The sequence below is a fragment of the Phodopus roborovskii genome, unplaced genomic scaffold (genome assembly GCF_943737965.1).
Source record: "Phodopus roborovskii unplaced genomic scaffold, PHOROB, whole genome shotgun sequence".
NCBI classification, from domain to species: Eukaryota; Metazoa; Chordata; class Mammalia; order Rodentia; family Cricetidae; genus Phodopus; species Phodopus roborovskii.
The window spans coordinates 11692558-11717902 of record NW_026126460.1 but is presented as its reverse complement, the minus strand read 5'-3'; the positions used below and the strand labels follow the sequence as shown (position 1 = coordinate 11717902).

Below are 25345 nucleotides of genomic sequence, written 5' to 3'. Positions count from 1 at the left end.
GGTTATTTTAAAAGTGTACACAGTTATTTTGAAAGTGTAAGATAGTTTAGACAAAACCAAATTCATTAAAACAAGAATAGAAAGACAATCGTAACTTTTATCTTCTAGGTGTATTTAATGACTACCAAGAAATACAAACTAAGGAAATACATTACAATTTAATATAATCTAAATAAAATTAAGTTGTATTAGCTGAGATTCTGTACATATAGCTTATGTAAAAAAAGGAGGCATATATATACAATTCTTCTTACTGGTAAAGGGATGAGAGAGGTTTACAGTTTATAGATATTATAACCCTCTAACCCTCCAATTTTGATAACCGTGTTAAGTTACAAATACAGCGCTACAGAGATGGCTGAGAGAAGAGCACTGACTACTCTTCCAAAAGACTCAAGGTGAAGCCAGGACCAACATGATGGCTAACAACAATTTGTAACTACAGTTCCAGGAGATCTAACAGCCTCTCCTGGCTTCCATAGGCACCACATACATGTGGTGTTGACACACACATAGTCAAAAACACTCATATACATAACATTTTTAAAAAGCTTAAAAATAAGTTATAAAATATGTAGTTTGCTATGTGAGTATCCAGTAAGATATTTCTTAGGGGAAAAAAAAAAAAAATCAAGAACATAATGCTAAATCAGTTTCATTAAAGGCATACATGCATGTACAAAGATGATAGTGGGTAAAATAAGCAAAGCTTAAGAAAAATCTCAAAGTACTGGTGTATTTAAACTATCAATATTCACTTGTTGGAACAGTTTGAAAAATAAAAAACCTAAGGGAATGGCAGACAATCCTATACTTCTTCCTTTTAGTTTCTGTATGGTTCTTCTAAAAACCATTCTTTCTAGTTCAAGTGTGACCCTCTGCAGAAATGAATCTACTACTGACAGGACATGTTATTACCCTCAGTATGTTCATGCTCAGGGAGAATGAAGTCTTGTACAATGTTACTCTAGTTCCAAATGTCACTCTGGATCTGATCCAGAGGCTTCCCAGAGCAGTGGCACACATGTGTTGTACATAAATTCATGCACAAGCACGCACAAACACACCTACCTGTAAATAAAAGTAATGAATCTTTAAAAGAAAGCCCTTCCTTATAAGTAATATCAAAAGTTTCAGTGTTGGAAAGCTAAAAATATTGCTTTAGGTTATCTATTTTTAATGTAGCTGGAATGCAAACTGCAGGCAGGCAAACCAACATTAACCTGAAATTTAAAAGCTAGTAATTTGTGTGGGAATCATGTAAGAGACACAAGGAAGACAAGAATGGAGGGGGGAGAAAAGAAAATCACATTTTACAAATGCTCTTTATCAACTCAAAAGTAGTTCCTAATGGATTCAGGAAAAAGAAAGAAAGAAAGAAAGAAAAAAAAAAAAAAGACAGAAGTAAGACAGAATTAAATGCAGGACAGATATGAAATGGAAACTGTAATGGCTGTCAAAAGTCTTTACTTTCAGAAAAGCACAGCCAAGGCTGGAGACTTGGCTTACCAGCTAGGAGCACTTACTGTGCTTTCAAAGGACCTTGATCAGTTCCCAATATCACATAGTGACTCACAACCATCCATAACTCTATCTACTTCCAGGGGATTATGAGCCCATCTTCTGACCTCTGTAGGCACCATGGTGCACATACATACATGCAGGCAAACATTAATACACATAGGTCTTTCTTCTCCTTCCTTCCTTCCCTCCCTTCCTCCCTCCCTCCCTCCCCTTCCTTGAGACATGGTCTCTCTATGTAGTCTTGGCTGTCCTGTAACTAAGTGTGTAGACTAGGCTGGTCTTTAATTCAGAGATCTACCTGCCTTCTGAGTGCTAGGATTAAAGCCATGCAACACAATACTTGGCACACATAGGATTTTTTTTAAACTAAAAAGTGACACTATCTGTCAGTTTTAGTAGTTCTTGTGTGCATATTGTCATAATCCACTATATCACCTTTTCTAAGGAAAGAATAATAACTGAACACAATGGCATTCCTACTTGAAACACTAAGCGCAAAGATTTTTAAAAGCTATTTTTAGGAAGTAAGATTAAATAAGAAGTTACAATAATGGAACTGTTTTTGGTCTTCATCATATGTTTTCCTTATCTGAAGAAAATATCTTCTCTTAACATTATGAGAACTAAATCTAGATATTTAGACCTTCAAAAAACTTTCAGACTGCTTGATGAAGCTGTACTAAAGTGAAGCATATGTAACTGACTCACACACTTATGGACTCCTAACACTACAAAGGAAGCCTTTTCATTGTAGATTTCTGATAACAGGGCAAACAACAATGGCAGCAGAAGCCTTGACATTTATCATTTCTTCAGAGAGTTTTCCTTCTCACTTTTCATAATAGAAAAAGTTATTACTCACTATACTGCCCACTGCTTGTCTGGTAGATCGGAGTTGGCACCGTTACAGTGGTGATGGCAGGGGCTGAGGTCTCCTCCTCTGACTTTTCTTCTTCAATCCTTGGCACCCCTGGTGCATCAGAAGATAAGTCATTCAAAATTTTCCTAGAAAAATAAGAAGCTACTTTAATTAAGAATAAAATTCACTAAGTATAAATAGTAAATATTAGAAAACTGCTTATGTATAGAGCAAAAGTTTAAAATACATGAGTTATATAAGTAAACTTCAAACAAAGCAGGAATTTCAAATATAAGAAATGTGTGTGTGTGTGCGCGCGTGCACTACAACTGCTACAATAAATAACAGTACTTAGGTTTTTTGGTTTGTAATGTTATGCTTTTGGGTGTTTTGTCTGCATATGCCTGGTGCCTGTAAAGGCCAGAAGAGGGCACTGCAGACCCTAAGACTAGAGTTAGATGGTTGTGAGTTCCTATGTGTATCCTGGGAATTGAACCCTGATTCTTTGAGCAGCTGTTGCTCTTAACCTCTGAGCCATCTCTATCCAGCTTCTACAAGCCATATATATTAATTCTGTGTAAACACACACCTAAGACAGGATTTCTCTGTGTAGCCTTGGCTGTCCAGGAACTCAGAGATTTGCCTGCCTCTAGCTCCTGAGTACTGGGACCAAAGGAGTATGCCTTTAATCATCCAGCTTAATTTGGATTTTAAGACATTGTCTTGCTGGGTGTGGTGGCACATGCCTTTAATCCCAGGGCTAGGGAGGCAGAGACAGGTGGATGGATCTCCATGAGTTTGAGGCCACCTTAGTCTACAAAGTTCCACGACAGCCAGAACTAAACCCTGACTCAAACCTCACCTCAGAAAAGTGTTTTATTATTAATCTCAGGTTGGCAAAGTCACAATCTTCCTGCCTCAGCTTCCCCAATGCTGGGGTTACAGTTACACATCCTGCATTGCATGACTCTCTCTCTCTCTCTCTCTCTACATATATATATATATATATATATATATAAATAAATAAATATAATTATGCAAAAGTGTAACATAAAGATATGTTCCTTATTGGAGATTATCGTTGAAGGTTAAAAATTACCAATTTGATCTCACAATCTAATCCAGCTTCCTTTTGTATGAGAATCCAAATACACATACTAAGACATTGTTCACATTCTATTTCTGGTTGCTCTAGACCATACTGTTGAAGAGAATAACTAACCTTTTTGAAATAAATTTTTAATCTAGAATCAAATAATTGAACAACTGCTTTACTTTAAAATCAGGTTTGAAGACTTTACAATATCACTATAATATCACCCTATTAGTTTCAACCCACTTTCTTTGCCTGCTATGGTCTTTAAAGTACTCATTCTCCTAACACTCATTAACACCCTGGTTCTGTCATTTATAAATTCAATACACATGGCTTCTGTTTTTCCAGATCAATTACTGGTAGAAATATCAAGCCAAATGAGCCCAAATGGAGCACCTTCCAGCTGCACACAAATCAACTGCTTTATAAGGATAGGTTATGCCAATAAAAACCTATTTTATATTATCAACCAATGTCATTTTTCCAACCTTACAAGCATGTTATAAGCTTCTGTTAAACAGTTTGCTATAATCTAGATATAAAGGCTACATTTCAGGAATTCATAAACTTTATATCACTATTACCCCAGTATGACCATCTCATTAAAGTAAGATGATGTCCTTTATAACTCTTTCTTTACAAGTTTTGTCTCTAGAACTTTCATTTGATTATTAGAACATTACTTATTTAAATAACGTGGTAGAATTAAATAACATGTGGCCAGAAAAAAACTAAGGCACATTTTGTCTTTAATATAAAGCTGATATCTTTCTTTCTTCCTTCCTTCCTTCCTTCCTCCCATCCTTCCTCCCTCCCTCCCTCCTTTGTGAATGTGGTAGGAGGCATGTGTGTGGAAGACAACTTTGTAGAGTTGGTTCTTTCCTTCCACCCTTACATGGCTTGAGCATGTATGTTTATTAGATGGAGCCATCTGGATGACTTGCAGCTATGATTTGCACAGTTTACAGTAGTCATGTGACTTGCTTCTTGTTGGATTTGCTTCAGGTTCAAAGCTATTATATGGTAACATGATATATACTTCCATGTCTCAAAATCTAACACTTGCTATATTTTAAAACAAGAGAGAAGAGCTACAGAGATGGCTCATCAGGTACTAGCTTCAACTCCCAGCACCAATGGCAGCTCACACTGTACCTCCAGTCACAGAAGATCTGACATCTATTTTAGTCCCAGTAGGTACTTCATGTACATGATGCATAGAAATACATTTAAACACTCATATACACAAGATAAAAATAATAATAGATTACACATACTACTTATAATACATATCCCACAACATAAAATTTCTTAAGACTTCAAAATTAATTGACATTATTAATAATACTTATAAATAATAATTTGTAAGGTCAAAAAAGAACTTAGTAGAAACTGTAAGTAAATACATGGAAGAAGGTGAGGCATCAACTATCATTAAAAAAAAAAAAAAAAAAAAAAAAAAAAAAGCAAGGCCAGAGAGAAGGCTCAGTGGTTTAGAGCACTGACTGACACATAAAACAAAATAAATCTAAAACAAATTATAAATAGAAGCTTAGACAAAAAGGTACAATTTAAACTAAGAGGGAAAGTAAGTGTAAAATTCTGAATTCTATAGTAAGCTTAAGAGATTAGTAGGAATGTTGTTTCTACATATACTCAACATGGAGCCAACTGATATACATACTGCTTTTGACCTTCCTTCGAGGAGGCAAGGTATAAACAAAATTGAACCCAAACTAGATGTGAGCAAAGTACTACCCAGAAAACTACTAAACAATGGTGTTTGCTAGGTACCATGACATAAAAACATCATAGATGCACAGCTAAGAAGCTCACTAGTGTATCCCCAAAACAATGCTGTAATTCAGATGTATCCCAAACTTTTCAAAGGAAAAGCAGCAGTCAGTATAGCTACAAAAACAGAATGAGGGGGAAAATGTTTTTCAAACTGTTTACAGCAGCAATCCGCAACCTTCCTAATGTTGTGACCCTTTAATACAATCCCTCATGTGTGGTGACCACAACCATAATTTTTTTGTTGTTGTTTATACTTCATAACTGTAATTTTGCTACTTTATGAATCATAACGTAAATATCTATTTTCCAATGTTCATTTGGGGGTCACGATCCACTGGTTTAGATTAAGAAGTAGTCTTATTTTGTATTTGAGAACTAACTCAAGAGAAATCATCCACAAGATACTTGCTTTAGCAGCTTTCCAGGTGTTCTGATACATATTATCTGACAAGTACTAAGCCTTTCTGCATGTCTCAGACTATTAAATCACATACCTGTAAGAAGGCCTCCTTGAAAGAATTTCCCTTCGTTTTTGTGAATCAGTCACACTATCCACAGACTCCTGTGAATCTTCACTTTCTGCAATAGTTGAAATCTGAAAACAAAGAATAACTTTATCTTGATTATCAAATTTAGCTCCCATAAAATGTTTAAGTCCAATATAAGGACTGTATATATACAACTCTTATACATGCTTCAGTTTTTAATGGAGACAACTGCACCAATAAAACTCATCTCCTACAGACTAAAATGATGTCATGGAAACAAAAACATTTGTCCTGAAAATGTCCTTACTTTCTCCCAAGCAACCAATCCTGAATATATCACTAACAGCAATTATTCCTTGCAACTGTTAGAACAGAATTGCCAACCAAAATGATGTTCGTCATAAGGGCAAGAACAAATAGTTGGGCCTAAGTCTCTAACAATATATTTTCCTATAATTATTGTGCAAACACATATTTACCACACCATAAACTGTTTGTCCTGGTTAGTTTTATATCAACTTGATCTAAGCTAGAGTCATCAGAGAGGAGGGAGCCTCAACTGAGAAATTGCTTCCATAAGATCCAGCTGTAGGCAGGCTTGTGGGGCATTTTCTTAATTAGTGATTGTTGTAGGTGGGCTCAGCCCACTGGGGGTGGGGCAATTCCTAGGGTGATGGTCCTGGGTTTTGTAAGAAAGCAGGCTGAGAAAGCCATAAAGGACAAACTAGGAAGCAGCACTCCTCCATGGCCTCTGCATCAGCTCCTGCCTCCAGATTTGTGCCCTGTCTGAGTTCCTGTCCTGACTTCCTTTGATGATAATCATCAGTGACAGGAAAGTATAAGCCAAATAAACCTTTTCTTCCAAGTTGCTTTGGTCATGATGCTTCATCACAGCAAAGTAATCCTAACAAAGACACTGTTGTTTTCCTGTAAGTCAGTAAACATCCTCTACTATACGTAAACTACATAAACATGCTCAAAGTTGGCATTCACAATTATTTTTAAGTAAAACTTCAAGGTAATGAGCTATGCATTTTTGTTAAGGGCCCTTAGACTAGAAATTGAAGATGAATGGATAAAGACTAGCGGAGTAGCAGAAACTAGAATTTACTAATAACTTATTACGTGCCAGATTTCATGTTAACACATCCATATAGTCCATTATTTCATACAGTAAACATCAGGTATCAGATGAGCCCTGGTCTTATGCTCAAAGAAGAACTGAAACAATAATAGGGTAGGTACTCAACAGGACCACAAAGCTAAGGAGTGTGACCCCTGCCCAGTCAGCACTTCCACTTTAGACTTTACCAGCATTAAAATCCTGGTGGTCCCAGTGTCAATGCTGCTGGAAAACAGCCTTGTAGCACTTTAGGTCACTCTAGACTCACAGTCCACTCATCTGCGTGTGCTTGTCCATAAAATTTATATTATATAAAATTTTTCTAGTCTATATCAGAGGCCTCATGTGCTTTCTTCCATGAAGTACATAATGCTGTAACAATGAGGAGACTTAAACAAGATGAGAGGGCCTATGTGAGTTAGCACTACCTCAAAATAGCCAAAACAGCAATAAGGAAAACTATACTCAGACAAAAAAGAAATTCAAAGAAACTCCACATGCAGTCTGGCTCAAGGACTAGGGTGGACACTCAACGCCCCCACAATCTTTTTTTGGTTTTGTTTTTGTTTTTAGAGACAGGGTTTCTCTGTGGCTTTGGAGGCTGTCCTGGAACTAGCTCTTGTAGACCAGGCTGGTCTTGAACTCACAGAGATCTGCCTGCTTCTGCCTCCAGAGGGCTGGAGTTAAAGGCGCACACCACCACCCAGCAACACTCACCCCTTTTGACAGTGCTACACTATGTGTATGCTCACTTCAGAGAAAAATGAGGAATGCTATTTAGCTGCTATACCTAGCTCACACACTGGCTCTACACAAATGACCTCAAAGATAAATGGAAGATTAGAAACTGGAAACTGGGGGTGGGGTGGGGGTGGAGATGAGAAATCAGTAGTCAATAAATTCAATGTGAGCAGTACTATGGCAAGTGAATTTATTTTTGCTAATCTTAGTTCCCCTTTGGCTTTCTTTCTACCTCTGTTTGACTCTTACATATAATAAATCCCATCCTTACTATTTTTCCCTGGAGAAAATGGGAGGTAGATGAGTTTTTCCTGGTCATCGAGGCTGGCACCAAACAGACAATCCACCCAGCCCTGCTTCTAAGTGCTGGGGTTACAGGTATGTACTACTATGCCTTGCACTTAACTACTATCAAAATTTTAAGGACACACCCTGACACAACCCTGGATTTGATCGCCAGCACCATATGAAAGCAGGTCTGGAGGCTTATGCCTGTAAACTTAGCACTGGGGAGGTGGAAACAGGAGGATCAGTAAGTAGTTCAAGGTTATTCATGCCATACAATAGGTACAAAGCCAATCTGGGTATATGACTCAACAACAAAAATCAAAATAAGTAAACTAAGCACAGATTGGTTTTAAAATGAATACTGCCTTTTCAGTTGTAGCTTTGTTTCCTATACGAAATCAATGGATTTTGTTGGCCCTCTCCAATCTAGAAGATTTTGTCAATTTAGACAGAGAATTAACTAAAATGAGAAACCCCAAACCATATGGCTATAAAATGTACCAACACCAAGAGAAGCCTGTGTAGCACCTTTACACTTGGAGTTAAGATGATTCTGATGCGGCAATTCTAACAAAAGCAACAATCTGTTATGTGGGGTGTTAACAAGGAAAGAGCTACTCATGTGGGGCCAGGGATACATGGAAAGCTCTCTAACTCTCAATTTTGCTGTTATAAAACAAGCTGCTCTTGAAAATGAAATCTTAAAAAAAAAATCATACAGGATCCATGATTTTTATACTAATAAAAATATAAAGATCCAATTTTGTAAGTATTCATAAATATATAAAAAATAAAATCCAAATCCAGGCTCCAACACTATAACACTCTTCCCGCCTGTCCTCACACCTCCTGACAGTCCCTTAACGTCTGTCTCCCCAAGTTCCTTAAACAGGTCTTTACCTTTAGCTGTCTGTAACAGTCTGGGTATTTTAAAAATCCAAGACATTATTTTTATTTGACATTTCAAAAGAACTATACAGTTGTAAGAAATAGAAAAATATTAAAACTATACAACCCTTTGTAAACTTAAGAGTGTTTTCATTGTCTACAGTTAAGACTCATGGTTTAGATAATTTTTTACTCAAAAAAGCTTAGTAAAGCCTAGGATACTGATCCTAAAGCTTGTTCTGCTTACTTTACCTCCCTTACAAACAAGAAACCTGGGGTTTGGAGAGATGGCTCAGGTAAGAGAGCCAGCTGCTCTTCCAAAGGACCAGGGTTCAATCCTCAATACCCACATGGCAACACCCAACTCCAATCCCAAGAATGCCCTCTTCTGGCATCCACAGGTACCAGGGATGCACATCTTACACAGACATACATGCAGGCACATAAGAGAATTTCACATGCGCACACACACACACACACACACACACACACACACACACACACACACACACGTGCGCGTATATACATGCATATCTATTTGTAAATTATGTTATTTATAAAAAAAGTTCTTAGGATAGGCATAAATATTAAATTTATTTAAGTAGAATTAAGGTTTTCACTAACAGTGAAAACAATGTCCTTAAATGTGCTTTACTGGAAGACCATCAACATCTTTGAACAGTGATTCTGGACAGGTAGGAGAGGCACATGCCTCTAATCCTAGCACTGAGGCAGAGTCTGCAAGAGCTGCCTATACAGCAGCACTTACCCTACTAGTTTAAAAGCGAACTTTAAATGTAGAGATTAACAAAACTAAGTACCTTTTAGCTGTGCTTAAATGTTTTTTTTTTCTTTTTTTCATTTCCATCTATCAATGAGGTAAGCTGTTGATGAGGTTTATCTAGTGTATCTGACCCCTGGATCTAACTGGTTACTATGCTCTAGCAAGAAGGTATGGCTTTTTTTCTTTTTAGCAAGAGGATTATAACAGGATTATACATAGTTCTGGCTGGCCTGAGCCTTGCCTTGTAGACCAGGCCTGCCTTGAACTCATAGACACCCATTCTCTGTTTCTGACCCCGATGCCAATGTTAAAGGTATGGTCTCCATGCCCAGCTAGTTTCATATTTAACAGGAAAGCTCAGCAGCTACCAAGATTGAGACTTCTGAAGAAAAAAAAAAAAAAAACTGAGAAAAGTCTAAAAATTTAAAGTATATAGATAGGAGTTTTTAAAGAAGACAAATCTACATTGTTTACATGAAAAAAGTTAAGAAAGCATCTTCAAATTTCTCTCCACAACTTAAGTTTCTTCTAAAAAGTATTCTTTCATTTGTGGCTAACATCCCCCAGCCAAGAAATGATTTTTCCCCCAAAAGAAATGCATTTAAAAAAAAAAAAAAAAATCTACCACGTAAAATATCCCTTCAAAGCCCTTGCTAGCCATCACCAAGTCCAGAAACTCTAGAACACTTGTCTGGGGGTAACAAAACAAAAGCCACTCCCCCGCCACCAGATGATAGTAATGCTGTATGTAAAATGGCCACAGAACTACTATGTTGTACAAGGGTTTTACAGCTGTCCCCATCATATCACAAAGCATTAAAGAAGAGACTATCAACACTGAGTCTCCAGCCACTCTCCTCCTCCGTACTCTACTTAGGGAACCAACAGTATCATGCTAGTCTTTCAAATTCCAAACACACTCATTTCCACATCTTTGGGCTGCTTTTATCAATGGCTTGGCTCAGCTGCTTTACTGACTTCTGGTGTCTGCTCACTGTGTTCCCCAACCACCTCACACGAATTACAGCACCCTTCCCTTTCCATCTTTTCTACCCTTTCCCCTGATATTAACCTCTGAGCACTTATCCTCACCTGACATATTTTATTTTTTCATAGTATGTCTCTCTTCACTCAAATGTGATCTTCATGAGAACAGAGATGTATTGTTTGTTCACTGCTGTCTTTGATAGCACCTAGAACAATGACTGGCACATAGCACGTGATCAATAAACATTTGGTGAGGAAATGGATGTAATAATTTAAAGTAATAAAATCTGTAAGTCCTTTTTGATACATTTAGACAGCAATATTGGCCCAAACTGATATGTGCCACTACCAACCCTGTATACACTGTCAAACTGCCATTATTTTTGCAAAATTCTCACATTATCTGTGAAATGTGATTTATACATGTAGAAATAAATTAGGATGGCAAAGTGAAGCTGTACATAAAATATTAGTACAGCACAGTCTCTGCTCTTACTATATTAAAATATATCAACAGAAGTCCCACTGTTCTTATTCTCCCATTAATATACCTTGTATATTTTGGGAACTTGGTTATATAACATTAACATTCTACCATCTAGAAATCTGAGGGACATTTTCACTCTGTTTGGTAACCTCTTGTAACCCACTACTTCCTAGTTATTAACACTAACCACTGCTAGCTGGCTCAAATAACCATCAAAACTTAACACATTTTCCTAGTAAAGAATATTTAACAAAAAATAAACATATATTTACATCTCCATATAGTCCAGGCTTCAAGAAGTCCAACATCTCTCATATATATATTAAAATTACATAGCTCACTGTGATAAAAATGTATTCTTGAAAAGACAAATACATATTTCTAACAAAATTAAGGACATTTACTACCTGGGTTTAAGTTATGTTGCCTCAAAATAAGATTAAAACTAAGAATATAAGCAACAATTAAACATCACATTTTCTTAATTAAAAATTATAATATACATTTTATAGCCTAGTTTTATTTTTGTAAATAAAATAAAACTTTCTGTAAGTGAAAAAGTAAGGGTCAACTTATTACCATCCAAAGTAGGTCTGATTTCTAAAACTCTTGACTAGCAGACCAAGTTCTCTCTATTATATTCTAGAGATGAGTTAAGGTACAAAATTAGTAATGAGATATGGAAGATGACAAGATAGCATTCAATGAAACAAAAACTAAGTCAAAAGACTACTTCTTATCATTGTGGTTTCTAGAAATAAGCCTTTACTTGGATGATACTGTCACTGACTTGTTCATAAAGTCCATTCCCAGTATCTGCAGGAATCTGGTAACTTTTCCTGAAGGATTTCACATGACAACAGTTCTCTACCCCCTGTGTTAAAGCAAACCAAAAGCACAAAGGAAAAGCTCAATTTGTCAGCATAAAGCTGATAAACCCTGACACGGGTACTGATGACAGTAACAGAATGGTCCCAGGACAGAGGAGGAGACACCTTCCCCTCGCAAATATCCATCAGTTCTGCTACCATACAAAGACAATTTAACAGCTGTCATCAAAAACAATTAAGGCTAAACAACAGAAATCAAAGGTTACATCATATAATAAATGTGGGAGAAAGGAGAAGCTTGTTGAATCTGTAATTTTCTTGAAAGTAGGAAGGGTGTGGGGAAAGAAGGGAAAGGAAGTAGTCCTATAAGAAAGAATTAAATCTGCTTAGTTCTTGGGATCACTAGGTCACAATACCAGAAAGGCATATTATGGCTAGCTACACAATATTTCAGCAATTAGGTTTCACCTCTAATTGTACAGTCCTTAGGAGCTTCCTTTTTTTCAAAGCGTTTATGCAATTCTGAACTACCAGTTGGAGGAGAAATGTTATAGAGGAATTAAGCAATAACCAAGCAATGAGTAGGTACAAAATACCCAGGCTGAGAGTTTGATTCAAAGCTTGAAATTCCATGTTCATAGAGAAGGACAAAGACATAAATAATTTCTCACCTTCCTTTCTAAAAATAGTTTTCTTCAAATCTAGGACCTAGGACTCACCTGAGTTCCGGAGAAAAGTCTTTTTAAGTCCTTACAGGAAGACTGTGAAGTAAAAAATATGAAATGGGAGGCTGGGGTTATGGCCTACTTGCATGAATGTTCAGTCTTTGTTTTTTTCTTCAATCACCTGAATTGCAAAGAATTATGCTGCTATTGATCTTGGGTCCCTAGACCTAAGTAGTCACCTTCCGAAGTTTAGAGTGCCTTTATTCCCTTTCACCCCAAAGGAACAAACTCCAAAGAACCAGATAGTATATGTGATATAGTCAACATCCTCCTGAATATATTATTATTTCAGGGTTATATACTCTACCTAAAAGCTCTAAGAAACCAATATTATGTCTGATGTGATCTCTAAGTACAAATCCTATCTCAGGCAAGGTTACCAATTTCTATTAAGTCTTTCCCCATATAAACTTAGGTTCATTTTCCTTAATTGAGGTACATCAGTCCTACAAGTCTTCCCTAAACATTTTCATTTATCACATGAACTACTATCTCTCTAAATAAATGCTTTTTCTTCTGCAGCTTAGAAAAAGTAGTTTTTTAGGTCTGTCCTTACATATATTAACAGAACTATACAGATACAACATATTTCTTTACTATGAAGTAAAATAAATCTAAACTAGAAGTGTCTTTATTTTCACAACTGATAAAGGAGACAGAGATGGCTATAAACAAGTAATTCAAGCATATGCAGAACTTTTTATACACATACCTGAACTGTTTGGACTTGTGGGGATTGAATAACCGATGGCTGGGCTGCCTGAATAACTCCATGGACTTGGACTGTCTGCCCATTGGGCAGCTGCACCAAGGTTACAGTGGGAGCAGATGATGTCGCATGAGCTGCTGGCATGGATACCTATAGAAACATGGAAAGCAATTACCATCACAGAAACCTCTGTGAGACTACTCAGATTCAATATGAAGTAACTTCTAATAAGGCAAAACTGTGACCTTCTTGCTTGGTATTTCAATAATTTAATACTCTTTTAAAGAAAATTTCCAACCCTGTACAAATTCTCCTCCCCTCTACTTTTCAGCCTGACCCAAGTGACATAAAAGGCCAGTTACCTCATCAACACACACAACCCAGTCATTCTCTGAAGGCTAAGGAATACTTTATTCATATGGTGCTTTACATTTTCCTGCCTGCTTTTATGTCCAGTTTTTCTTTTTCTTTTCTAAAGGCTGAGTAATAAGGATTACCTTTACTTAAAGACAAAAACATGGTAAGAGAATAATTCACCCAAGGACAACAACAAGCATTCAGAATACTCTGGTGTTAAATAAGCCATGTTTTAAAACCTTAACTTTTCAAATTTAGGCAAATAAGACTTACTAAGTTTAGAACAACACATTCTAATATATTTATTTTAATATTCTACTTTAGACTAATTACAAGCATGTCTTTTCATTCGCAAGAAAGTATAGGAATTTTAATTAAAAATTTCCGTTCCTCCCATTCAGGAAAACAGCAACAATAACAAAAACAACAACAATAACAAAACACTAAGCTAATTAACAGGAGGGATTTTAAGACTCCTTTTTGTGCATGCACGTGTGTGTGTGTGTGTGTGTGTGTGTGTGTGTGTGTGTGTGTAAGAGGGAAAGAAGCAGAGATACAGGGGTTCAAAAGGCTTCAATGGTTTAATCATAAAAACATCTCCATGTCACCTTAAAATAGCTTTCAAGCCAGGCACCCATGCCTTTAAACCCAGTACTCAGTAGGCAGATGTGAATTCCATACCAGCCAGAGGTGCGGTGAGACGATGTCTCAAACAAAAATCTTACATTTTAATCAGTTATAGTGTCACATGCTCATAATATCAATACTAAAGACGGTGAGACAGGAGGACTGATACAAGTTTAAGCAAAGTCAGCCTAAGCTAACTTTTGAGCCCCTGTCTCAAAAATAAAACAACTTACATCTATTCTGAGACTATAGGGGGAATTGTCTCAGTTTTTGTTTTGTTTTGAACCAAATAACATGGTGAAATTTCCATTTTAGATCAATTAATGTAATGGCTGAATAAAAGACATAACACTTCAGAGAAAACTGGAGGTGGGAGGACCATGAGAAGCCTATACAGTGGTTAGGGTAAGGTGATAAAAACCAGAAACAGGGTAATGGTAGGTGGTAAGGAAGGGCTTTTTGAATGACTAGCTAAAGAGAGGAATTAAAGATGACAGAAGTGGCAAATGTGCCAAGTAAACAGAATGAAAGAGATGGTTTGGGATAGCCAGGATGTAGTGAAAGGTGTAGCACTGAATGTGAATTTGAAGAGAAGGGGATACTTCAGTAAAGCTGGGGGAGACCTTTTGGAGACAAGTTCTCTTTAGCACATAGATTAAAAGTAGAAGTTTCCTTTTCTTAGACAGCCACAAAACTTTCTTTATTAGTCCTATTCTCCTTATTCACTCCAAGTTATGCTTACCTGGTTCTCTAACTATGGTGCCAAGATTATCTTCAGTCACATAAGTTGTCCTGTTTACAACATCTTAATCTAAGAGGAAACTAAGGAAGGATACTGTCCCCTCAAGTTTAAAAGGTTCAGTCATAGAGTTACTATGAGCTGACTGTTGCATTTTAATTCCACAGGAAACCTTTTTGAATATTAAAGTAATTACAGCATCAGTGTCTTCTTCCATGCATCCTTTAAAGACGAACATAACAAGCTAACCCAGAGATTTTTACACTACTCAAAATTTTCCATAGACATTTAAGTTTAACATAAAATACTAAATAGCCTGACCCCCTTCATGTATATGTGGGTGGGAAGCAGACTCGAGCAGAGTATCTCCAGCCCCCCCCCCCTTTTTTTCACTTTTAAGACAGGGCCTCACTTGATTACTGAGGCAGACCTTGAACTCTTCAGACTCCCAAGCAGCAGTTACTACAGACCTATCCTACAAAGCCTGGCTAAAAATCCCCTATCTTCCTCCTACCAGAACCACCACAGCATTTTCACTGTTTATTTTATCTATCTAGCTCTTTTTTATTCAGTGACAGAGATTAAACTTAGGGCCTTGTGACTGCTAGGCCTGCTAGGCTGGCACTTTATACTGAGGCATGTTCCTATCCCAGGTGTCCTGCCCTCTGACATAGTGATGTTGCCATGGTCAAATGTGTTGGGCCACATTTACAACTATCTTGGGACACATGAGGCCTGGTCCCAAGTGAGACATGCTTGACAGATGTTTCTCAAGACACACAGATATATTCAATTTTTATGACACCATGAAACATATTTTTCGGTTTTAAAATCTATTATAAATATCTCTGCATAGTCTTACTAAAAATATAAAGGATATAGGATATATTACAGAATTTGTTTAATAAACTCCTATTATTACTTTTTACTTAGATTTATTAAAAGTTTACATTCTCATCTGAGTGTGATGGTGGATGTCTGTAAACCTAGGACTAAGGAAGGTAAGGCAGAACTGCTCCAAGTGTGAGGCCAGCCTAAGGACATAGTAATGTACTGTCTTAATAAACTAAAACTGTATGTTCTCATGATCAAAACCACAGGCTTCTTTAAACCTTAAATTCTAAAAGTAAAGTAAGATATATTTTTGTTGATTATCTTTCTTCCTTTACTACTTGGATTAATTTTATTTTCTTGCCCTCCTATTCACTGACAAAAGTCACAATCATCTTGCCTTAGCTTTACAATGTTTTTCTAGTTTTGAAAAGCTGCCATTATCTGGAGTCAGAATTAGCAGGAAGTTATGTTAAAATCCATGATGTACACTTCCCTGGAACATGGTAAACAAGAGGGTGGAGAGTTTATAAGAGTCAAAGGATGGGAAGGAATGCTGTGAAACTCTTTGCTGTGGACATGACATTGCTGTTACATTGACAAACTCAAAACATTCTGATTACCTGTCTAGGATATGTACAAAATGAAGCTTGTAACATTCTGTCATGGATAGGATGGGGGATAAGGCTTCATAAGTTCCCTGAGGAATTATTAGCCGTTAATGTTTGCTGGGAAAGGGACATTTTCTTTAGTAGTATAGGCACTTGCAAGTTATCCATACTTCAGTAAGTAACTCCCTACTCAGGTTCATGTAAATAGCCATAATTAAACTCAGTGGGTCACAACAATAACAACAAAAAGACATCAGAGTAGAAGGGATCTTGGAAGGAAGGGGTGTTGTGGGAGGGGAAGGGTAAAGAGGTCATGAATGTGACCCAAATACATTATATGAATGCACCAAACTGTCAAAAAAAGATTATTTTTTAAAAGTGTGGTTTATTAAGGAACTTGGATGAGCCAAAAAAAGACCCAAAAACAAACAAACAAACAAACAAACAACCCAAAACAAAACAAAAAAGTAGACAAGAAGATAGGGGAAAAGATACGCTTTCTTAAAGTTCAAGTTCAACTACACATCCTAAGTCTTCAGTGCTGAGAGGGCTGCCTAATGATAAACAGAACATGTTCCATTCTGAATTCCAAATTTATATCTCACGAAATTTATTTCACTTTTATATGTATAATCATATAAGTGTGGAAACTAGGAAAGGAGGCAACAGAGTTTTATAGGCTGAAGAGCATTTGGATCAATAATAACAAACAAAAAGCCACAGATGGCTAATTCATGGAGGAAGGGAAAGCCTGTTTTATACCATGAAAAACCAGATGCTTAGTATCTTCAACACTGTAAAAGGTGGAGTGAAGAGAAGGGCTGAAAGTAAATAAAAGGGTGGTTGGAAGCTCTTTTTTGTAGAAGAAAGGTCTGGTCCACTGTGAGAGAACACTACAGAACTGCTAGAGATAATGGGTCTTAACCACGTAACACCAGGTTGATGACTGAGGCACTATTAAACTCCAGCTGTCTTCTCTCCCTTGGCTCCAAGGCCCTTTCCATATAAACAGGATGAGTGAGACCTTTGAGAACCTGGTCAAATCAAGGAGAAGGTCCGAGACACTAACAGTTAAGACCACCACTGCAAGTCCATAGTTGGAAGCTGTTGGACTCCAAACATACCCACAAGGCTTCCAAAGTAGCTTCCTAGTCATTTATAACTATCTAGTTATTATTTCATGTTGGGGCATGAGCTTTACATGTGCTAAGTACATGCTCTACCATTAAGCTACAATCCTGTCTCCTAGTCTCCCCTCACTTTAGCAGACAACCAGAGGTGTTAAGAATTTGGTGAATAAAATGGAATATAAATGGAGAATAAAACAAATGGAAATGGAAATGAAGAGCTATATGGTCATATGAGAAAAAGAAACTCAAAATAACCCTAAACAAGGCGAAAACAAAAACAACCACCCAAACAAATCTCTACCCCTGGGGATAAAAAGAAGACACTGCCTTATGAAATGGGATACTCGGAAAACACCAAAGGACCACCCAGGGAACAAACAGAACTCTCCGAAACATGATAGCAAAATAAAATTTCACAGGCAGGATGCAGTGTACAGAAAAACCTCCCAACAAGTAGAGCAAAAAGGATGAAAACAGCAAAGAAAATATGAGGAAAATGAAGAAACAATCAAACACAGTCCCAGAAGTATAACAAGGGTCCTAAAAAGACATGAAAAACAAAACCAACACCAACTAACTGAAAGATATTTCCCCAAACTGAGGATGTGAATTCCCACTATAAAAGGACCATTGAATATAGAGAATAAAAATGAACCAAATTATTAGTATGTACTGTAAATTGAGACCTAAGGCATTTTATAATATACCAGATATAAAAAAGGAATTTAATCTCCTCACATTTTGTAAACAACACTAAGTGGACCACAGAATATTTCCAAAGAAAAATTCTTCTTACCAAGAGTTCTTATCCCAGTTAATCTTCTCTTTTCAGGAGTTGTTAGCTACACGCTCTACATTATCAAGAATACAAATTCCCTAAGAAAAAGTCATGAGAGCAGAAAGAATTTCCAAGGTGATTCTATATAGTCAACTGAGGGAACAACCAGGCGAGAAGAATAGTGCCAGGATAAAACAATGTTGAAGGCTGTCATCAAGGAGCCTGCTCAGCTAAATGCTCAGATGAAGTGCTGCCTCATCTGATATATTAACTTATCTCCAAGTATATCTGGCTTTGTCTTACTCTTGAGATCTGCAGGGGAAAGCCCATTCTCTTACGAGAAAACATAGGCAGCCTGCCTACTCTTTCTGACTATTCCTGCAGAAGCCCCAGCATCTGACTCACTTCCACCCTCATCCCAGCTGTGGGGAACCCTGCATTTTCCATGATCAGCCATTTCCATTGTAGATTCTTAACTCTTGAAGAAACTGAGCTAGGCAAAGCCAAGCCTCTGGCAGGATTTTTTCTTGGGAGCCTTCGCTTTAGAGAAGCAGCCAGGTGTGGTCATGCACACCTTTAATCCTAGCACTGTGGAGGCAGAGGAAGGTGGATCTCTGAGTTTGAGACCAGCCAGGGCTACACAGGAACATTCTATCTCCAAAACTGGGGAAAGGGAATATTACAGTCTTACCCTACAGGTTTATATGTATTTGGTTTCTATATTAAGTACTGTTTTTTGCTAATATGGAGATTAAATATTTGTTAATAAAGGAAAAACAGATAAGAGCAAAACAGCAAGTACAGAAATGATGAATGGCCTTAAGGACAGACGCTTAAAACAAAATCAGACTAAATGTACTTAAAATGCATAGAGGAGAAAAACTGCTTTTGTTCTTAAGACTGATTCACACAATAGTTAACTAGCTTAATCTACTTTTTAGTTTTAGACTATATAAACTTAGCCTTTTGAATATATCTTTACATTCAGGTCCCAAAATAAGTCTGTGTGGTATTAAAACAAAAACAAAAAACAAGACAGCTGTCATAATCAAGGTTTTATAGCTTTGAGAGGGCCAATTAATTTATGTTAGTAAAAAATAATTATTTCTGGATCATGTCACTACACACCCTATATTAATGTTTAATGATACATTTTACTATTAATCATTACTATCATTTCTAAGCATAAGCTAATGCTAACAGTGAATTTGAATTCTGATAGTCTTAATTTTTATCATCCTATATATATTTCTATTAAAAATTCAATTTTCTTGGAAGAGACACAGCCTGAAGTCTCTCCGTGTATTTTATACCTGGGCTAATGTGGCAATCTGTGGTTGGGCTTGAGCTGTCATTTGTTGATTTTCAGCTTCTGTTACAGCAGCATCTCCACTCTGCTGGTTGTCTGCTCCAGATTCCATGGTCATTTAGTTACCTACAATAATATGGAAGAGTGTTACGAGCACTACAGTGCTTTGTACTTGCGTGACTTTATAGGCAAACTTCAAGTTATAAATAGGTCTATGTGATGGTTAGGTTAGTAAATGCACTTAGAAATCTAGTTAAAACAATATAGCTGATCTTTACTCAAACTTGTTCAAATCTGCTGAGCTATAAACCCTAGTACCTTCAAAAAACAAACAATGAAGAAATTCAAGTCTTCTTTCTGGTGTTTCTTCCTAATAGGACATAGGGATGGTCCCTCTCATGCCTCTTCCTTTACTAAAGAGGAGGGCAGAGGTGGCAGCAAAGTTGATTTCTCAAGCTGCCCCAGTCAGCTTCAGAAAGAGGGTAGAAAGCAGGAGCGAGCGTCAGGTCTGAGATACTGGCTTCACATCCCTCCTCTAGGCATTTCCTCCTGTCAGAGCAAGAAGCAGAGCAACTGTCAGCCACTCCCTAGTAGACAAATATAACAAGGCAAATGAACCCAACTTTCAAAAGCCCACAGAGTGGGCTATGGAGGTAAACAGGTAAGATTAAATCAGAGACTCCAAACACTGAGAAAGTTGTGATGCTCCACTTCTGACCCACGGCACAGAAGCAAACACCATTTTATATCTCTGATTCTAAGTTCTGGATAAGTCAATACTGGACTCTAGTACATTTGCTAAGTAGTTTTGCTAAGAGTTTGTGTATCTGTGTAGTGCTCTGGCACCTCATGGCAGCAAAAGTTAATGGAAAAGAGCTCCTAGCAGCAGTAGTTACATGCAGATTAGTAAATTTTCAGATTAACTGGGGAAGCAATCCTTTCTAAACATTTGGGGGGGGTGGTAGGGGAAGGGAATACTTCTGGTGTATCCCTCTTCTAGCTCAATGCCTGCCTACATATTACCAAATAAAAACAAATGTATTATGAGTGATATCTATACTCATCCCTCACATAACAGAGAAATCTCAATGCTTTACCAAACAACTCTAAAACTAAGAATCAAAATTGACACTCATACTCATGATCATTACATACTATCAAAATGTATCCAATATTTAACATATTATTATTTATTTACAGTTTAAGTTGAAGATAAAATGTTTCTTCAGAAATATAAAAAGAAATACCAGCATCCACAAAACACAAAGTAAAAAGGTCATCAGACTTGATAACATGGTTATTTAAAACAGTCATAGAGCTCCCAAGACACTGGGAAAAATAACTGCCATGATCGCCACACTATCATCCAAAGTACGCCACACTATCATCCAAAGTAGAAGTATGAGCCAGTATGAAACTCAGCATTTAGTTTATAAAAATGCAGTTCAAAAGTATTTGATGTAGACTTTGTTTTATTAATACCATAAAACCATCTTTAGAAGGGTTATGAAAAGAATTACTGCAGTAAAAAGAAAACTGTCTACAACATAATGACACTAAATCGAAGTGAATCCAATTTATGTTATTAAAAAAAAAAAAAAGGAAAACATGAAGGTACATCCATAGGCATAGGAAGAGTATGGGGAATTTAAACACACTCAGCCACTCAGCTGCAAGTGGTACCTACAGAACTTTTAGAGGATGACAAGTCTCATCATCTGGTATTCTTTTTACATACTTTACTATCAGTATTGGTTAGGGATTTTTTTTTCCTTCAAGGGATTCAGTGTTTGTACTGTTTGAAGGAAAAAAACAAAACAAAACAAAACTCATGAATAACATTTTTGAGCCATGGACCGAAACTATATTTCAATAGTGATTTGGAGACACCCATTGACATTTCCTCAAATTTCACTTTTTTCTTTTTTTATATCTAATTACCCATTTGACTGGCTGTTCTGTATTTACAATTGGGGGAAACCTGGAATAACCTGGTTATTGTCACTCATGAAAATTTAAATTATCATAAGTTATACTCTAAATTTTTTAAGGAAAACATAATATGTAAAAATAAAACAATTTAGCCATCCCCAAATGGATCTATGCTTTTGACCTGGAAGAACATGGCACATGTGGAACAAAGTGGTTATTTCAGGAACAGTAAATGACTACTGCAATACTTCCTTTGCAGATAGAATACACACAATCATTTCAAAAGACTCAAGTCACATATATTTTTACAGCTACATTGCCATTCACACATAATTAATTTTACCATTAGCACAAAGGTAATCTACAGATGGCAGACGAGAAGGTTCAACTACAACACACTTCTTCTGGTTTCCACCTTGAAGGCATTACAATAGCAATCTGCCCAGTTGGACTGAGGTGACATTTCAAGTAGGACCATTCATGTCACACTTCATAACCTTGTGCCTGTTTATGTCCTCTAGTATGGGAAGATTGTGTAGCAACATGTGTAGTCTTCAGTTTTTTTTTTTTTTTCATTAACCCAAATGTCATAATAGAATAGCCTATCAAAAAGAATTTGTGGGACCCTGAACAAATAATATAAAATTTAGACCTTGGGGCAGAGCAAAGCAGGTAAAGGCACTTGCCATGCAAGCCTGGCTACCTCACTCTGATCCCCGGAAGACCCCCTCAAAGGTACAAACAAAACAAAAAAACTTATTATTTCACAAAATCGCCCTCTAAAAGCCATCACTCAACCCCATCATGAGCACAGTAACATTTTTTTTAAAATCATAACTCAAAGTTATTGGGCTTAGAATTTGTAAAGTGCAATGGGCTAATTCACAACAAAATTCCCTTTACTAGTAAACTTTACTAACAAGTATTAAATTTTAATCAATTTACATTATATACATTATGCTTATATTGAAACACTGTATCTGAACATGTTGAACATTGTTCAAGCTACTAGGAGAAAACAAAGAACAGAACGAAACTGTAGACAACTTTTCCATTTAGAGTTTACATTTTGCTGTGCAAGAGCAGGGCAAGAGAGCAAGCAAATGTCTACAATGTCAGAGGATGGAAAGTATGTAGGAAAATACGACTAGTGAACATAGTGGTAGTATTGTGTGTGGCATATTACTCAGTATTATGAAGGCTGACCACTGAACCATTCCTAACAAGGTAGCATTTAATTCCCCTGAGTAGCACCTATACAGAAGTATGCTGAATCAGAAATAAATTTGGCAGCACTACCTCCCTATCTGTCTATACCAAATTAACACAAATTGTCATCAAACTACAAATTAAAGTTCATCAAAGCTGACCAAACTGCCACTTTTACAATCACTAAATGAAAAGGAGGCTGTGAACCTTCACTTCTTTTTCTTGACTTTTATTCTGATTTTCTTAAGGACCTCAGTTCTTAAGATCCTTGATATTTTACAGGGGGCTAGAGATGGTTGAACAGTGAAGAGTACACATAGACTACTCATGGACCCAGCACCAACATCAGGCAGCTCACAATAACCTGCAACTCCAACTTCAGAGGAGCCAAGGCTAGCTATCTTCTGGCTTCTGCTAGCACCTGCAGAAATATGTCTAGTCTCACACAGGCAGACACATATTAAAATGAAAAAAGTCTTAAAAAAAAAAAAAAAGGAACAAATCCATCCTTCTCACAATCTGGCTATTTAAGCCCCCTAAATCTACAAATTTAATTCTTTTAAAGATGTCAGATAAAGAGTTCAAAGAAATGCATTCTAACTAATGGAACATATGCTGTTTGTTAAGATGGAAGTGACCTCAATTAGGATTGAAAAAAAGATTTCCCAGCACAAGAACAAACTCACAACTCATCTTCAACTCTTAAAATTCCAGGGATTTCAGGAAACCACATAAACAGAACTCTGAGTTTCCAGGGCAACTTCAGCAAAAGGCATATTTAGGCACAATTTAAAAGCTGACTAGGGTTAGACAGATAACTCAGCAGTTAAGAGTGTGTATTGCTCATTTAGAGGACCTGTGCTTGTTTCCCAGCAGCCATGTCTAGCAGCTCACACTCAGTTCCAACTCCATCTGCAGGATCTGACACTTCTGATCTCAGCACATACCTACACACACCCCTGCACTCACACACCCGCCACCCACCCCAGAGCAGATACCTGCACTTACATGCTCATATGTATACACACACGCACAGGAATCTTTAAAAATAAACTTTACAATTCTGTTGTCATAAATACATTAACTAAAAACGTTCTGCAGAAGTATATCCATTCTTACATGGGATACAATCATTTCTAGTTCTTTTGTACTTGTTTTAATTTTCTGAAGAGTTTAAAAAGCCTTGTCAAACCATCCTCCTACTTCTGCTATGTGCTCTTTCTGAAGTATTACTGAAGAATGGTAAAGGCTCAGCTTCTGTAGGACAGAAATTATTTCAAAGCCAATAGGCATGTGGCACTGCCTAGAATCCTTTACCTTAACCTGTAAAATTCTTTTTGGCTGTTGTCACCTTGAAACATTTGCCATTTATCTGTTCTGTTAAGTCTGGTCTATCAGAATTGAGATGTGTGTAATCAGTACTTAAAACTGAGCAATGTTCCAAGTTTCTGAGACTAATAATAGTCTCCTGATGGTAAATATAGTCAACACTCAATAAAACGAGTCATATTCAGTCATCACATGCATAACATTCTAGACACATACCCAACTCAATAGTTATTAACCCCAACTGTGTTAACTCAAGATTTGGTCAGACTGGTTATATTCTTTAAAAAGAAAAAAAAAATTATATGTATTTTGAAAGAATGAGTCAAGACAGGCAATGAAATCAAATAGCTATCTACATCAAGTTGATTAAATTCTGTTCTCAAAATTCCTGAGACCTTACCAAGATCCTTTCCAAACAGAATTTATGTCTTTTCTCTAGATAACAGAAGACAAGTTGTAACAAGAAGGTGATTATAATATAATGACTTAAATTAATTCTAGGGGCTGGAGAGAGATCAGTTAAAAGCATTTGCTGATCCTTCCACGATCAGAGTTACGTCCCAGAACATCAGATGGTTTACAACTGCTTATAACTCCTATTCTAGGAAATGAGACACGCGGGTACCCAAACACATGTGGTGTACACCCCCCCAATAAATCCTTGAATAAACTCTAGAAAAGTTTTAGTTTTCATACTTTCATAGACAATCTGTACCAATAGTAAACACCAGTATAACCTAACCGCCACTCCAAATGGAGACAGCAAATGGCAATGCATCACAATATTACTTAATAAATTCCTTGATTCATTCACTTAACTCAGAGAAATCTTAATTTCAGTATTTTATGGTTAACTGAAGTTTTGGAATTACCATGTTACTGGCATGCCAGTTTGAAAGATTAATATGCAGCATAGCTTAAGGGAGATATGTGTAAACACTGTGTAGCTTAGGGCAGTCACTACAAATATCTAGTATATAGTTCTTTTCAACAAGAAAGTTGAAAACTCCAAGTTCTTCCTCTTGTTTTTAAAGTACCGGCAACATTCATTTGCCTTGTTCTCTTTCAGGCAAGACTACAAATGGCTCTGAAAACTTTCTGCTACCTGGTCATCAAGAGACAGTGCTGCCTGGCAAGCAACTGCTCCTACACAGCGTCTGGCACTGC

At 36.8% G+C, this 25345-nt stretch overlaps 1 protein-coding gene across 5 annotated transcripts in view; it reads right to left on the bottom strand.

The window, feature by feature from the left end:
* Creb1 (cAMP responsive element binding protein 1) overlaps positions 1-25345 on the bottom strand; it is a 55315-nt gene that overhangs the window by 20350 nt on the left and 9620 nt on the right. For 2 of the 5 annotated variants that reach the window (XM_051190349.1, XM_051190353.1), the window contains exons 2-7: positions 20027-20257; positions 19713-19834; positions 13330-13476; positions 12612-12653; positions 5771-5871; positions 2387-2529 (exon numbers count right to left, since the gene is read on the bottom strand). In XM_051190349.1, the coding sequence (XP_051046306.1) occupies positions 2387-2529; positions 5771-5871; positions 12612-12653; positions 13330-13476; positions 19713-19826 (547 nt within the window). In that variant the 5' untranslated portion in view covers positions 19827-19834; positions 20027-20257. The remainder of the gene's footprint in view (positions 1-2386; positions 2530-5770; positions 5872-12611; positions 12654-13329; positions 13477-19712; positions 19835-20026; positions 20258-25345) is intronic. The other 3 variants (XM_051190351.1, XM_051190354.1, XM_051190350.1) reach the window with 2 other exon arrangements.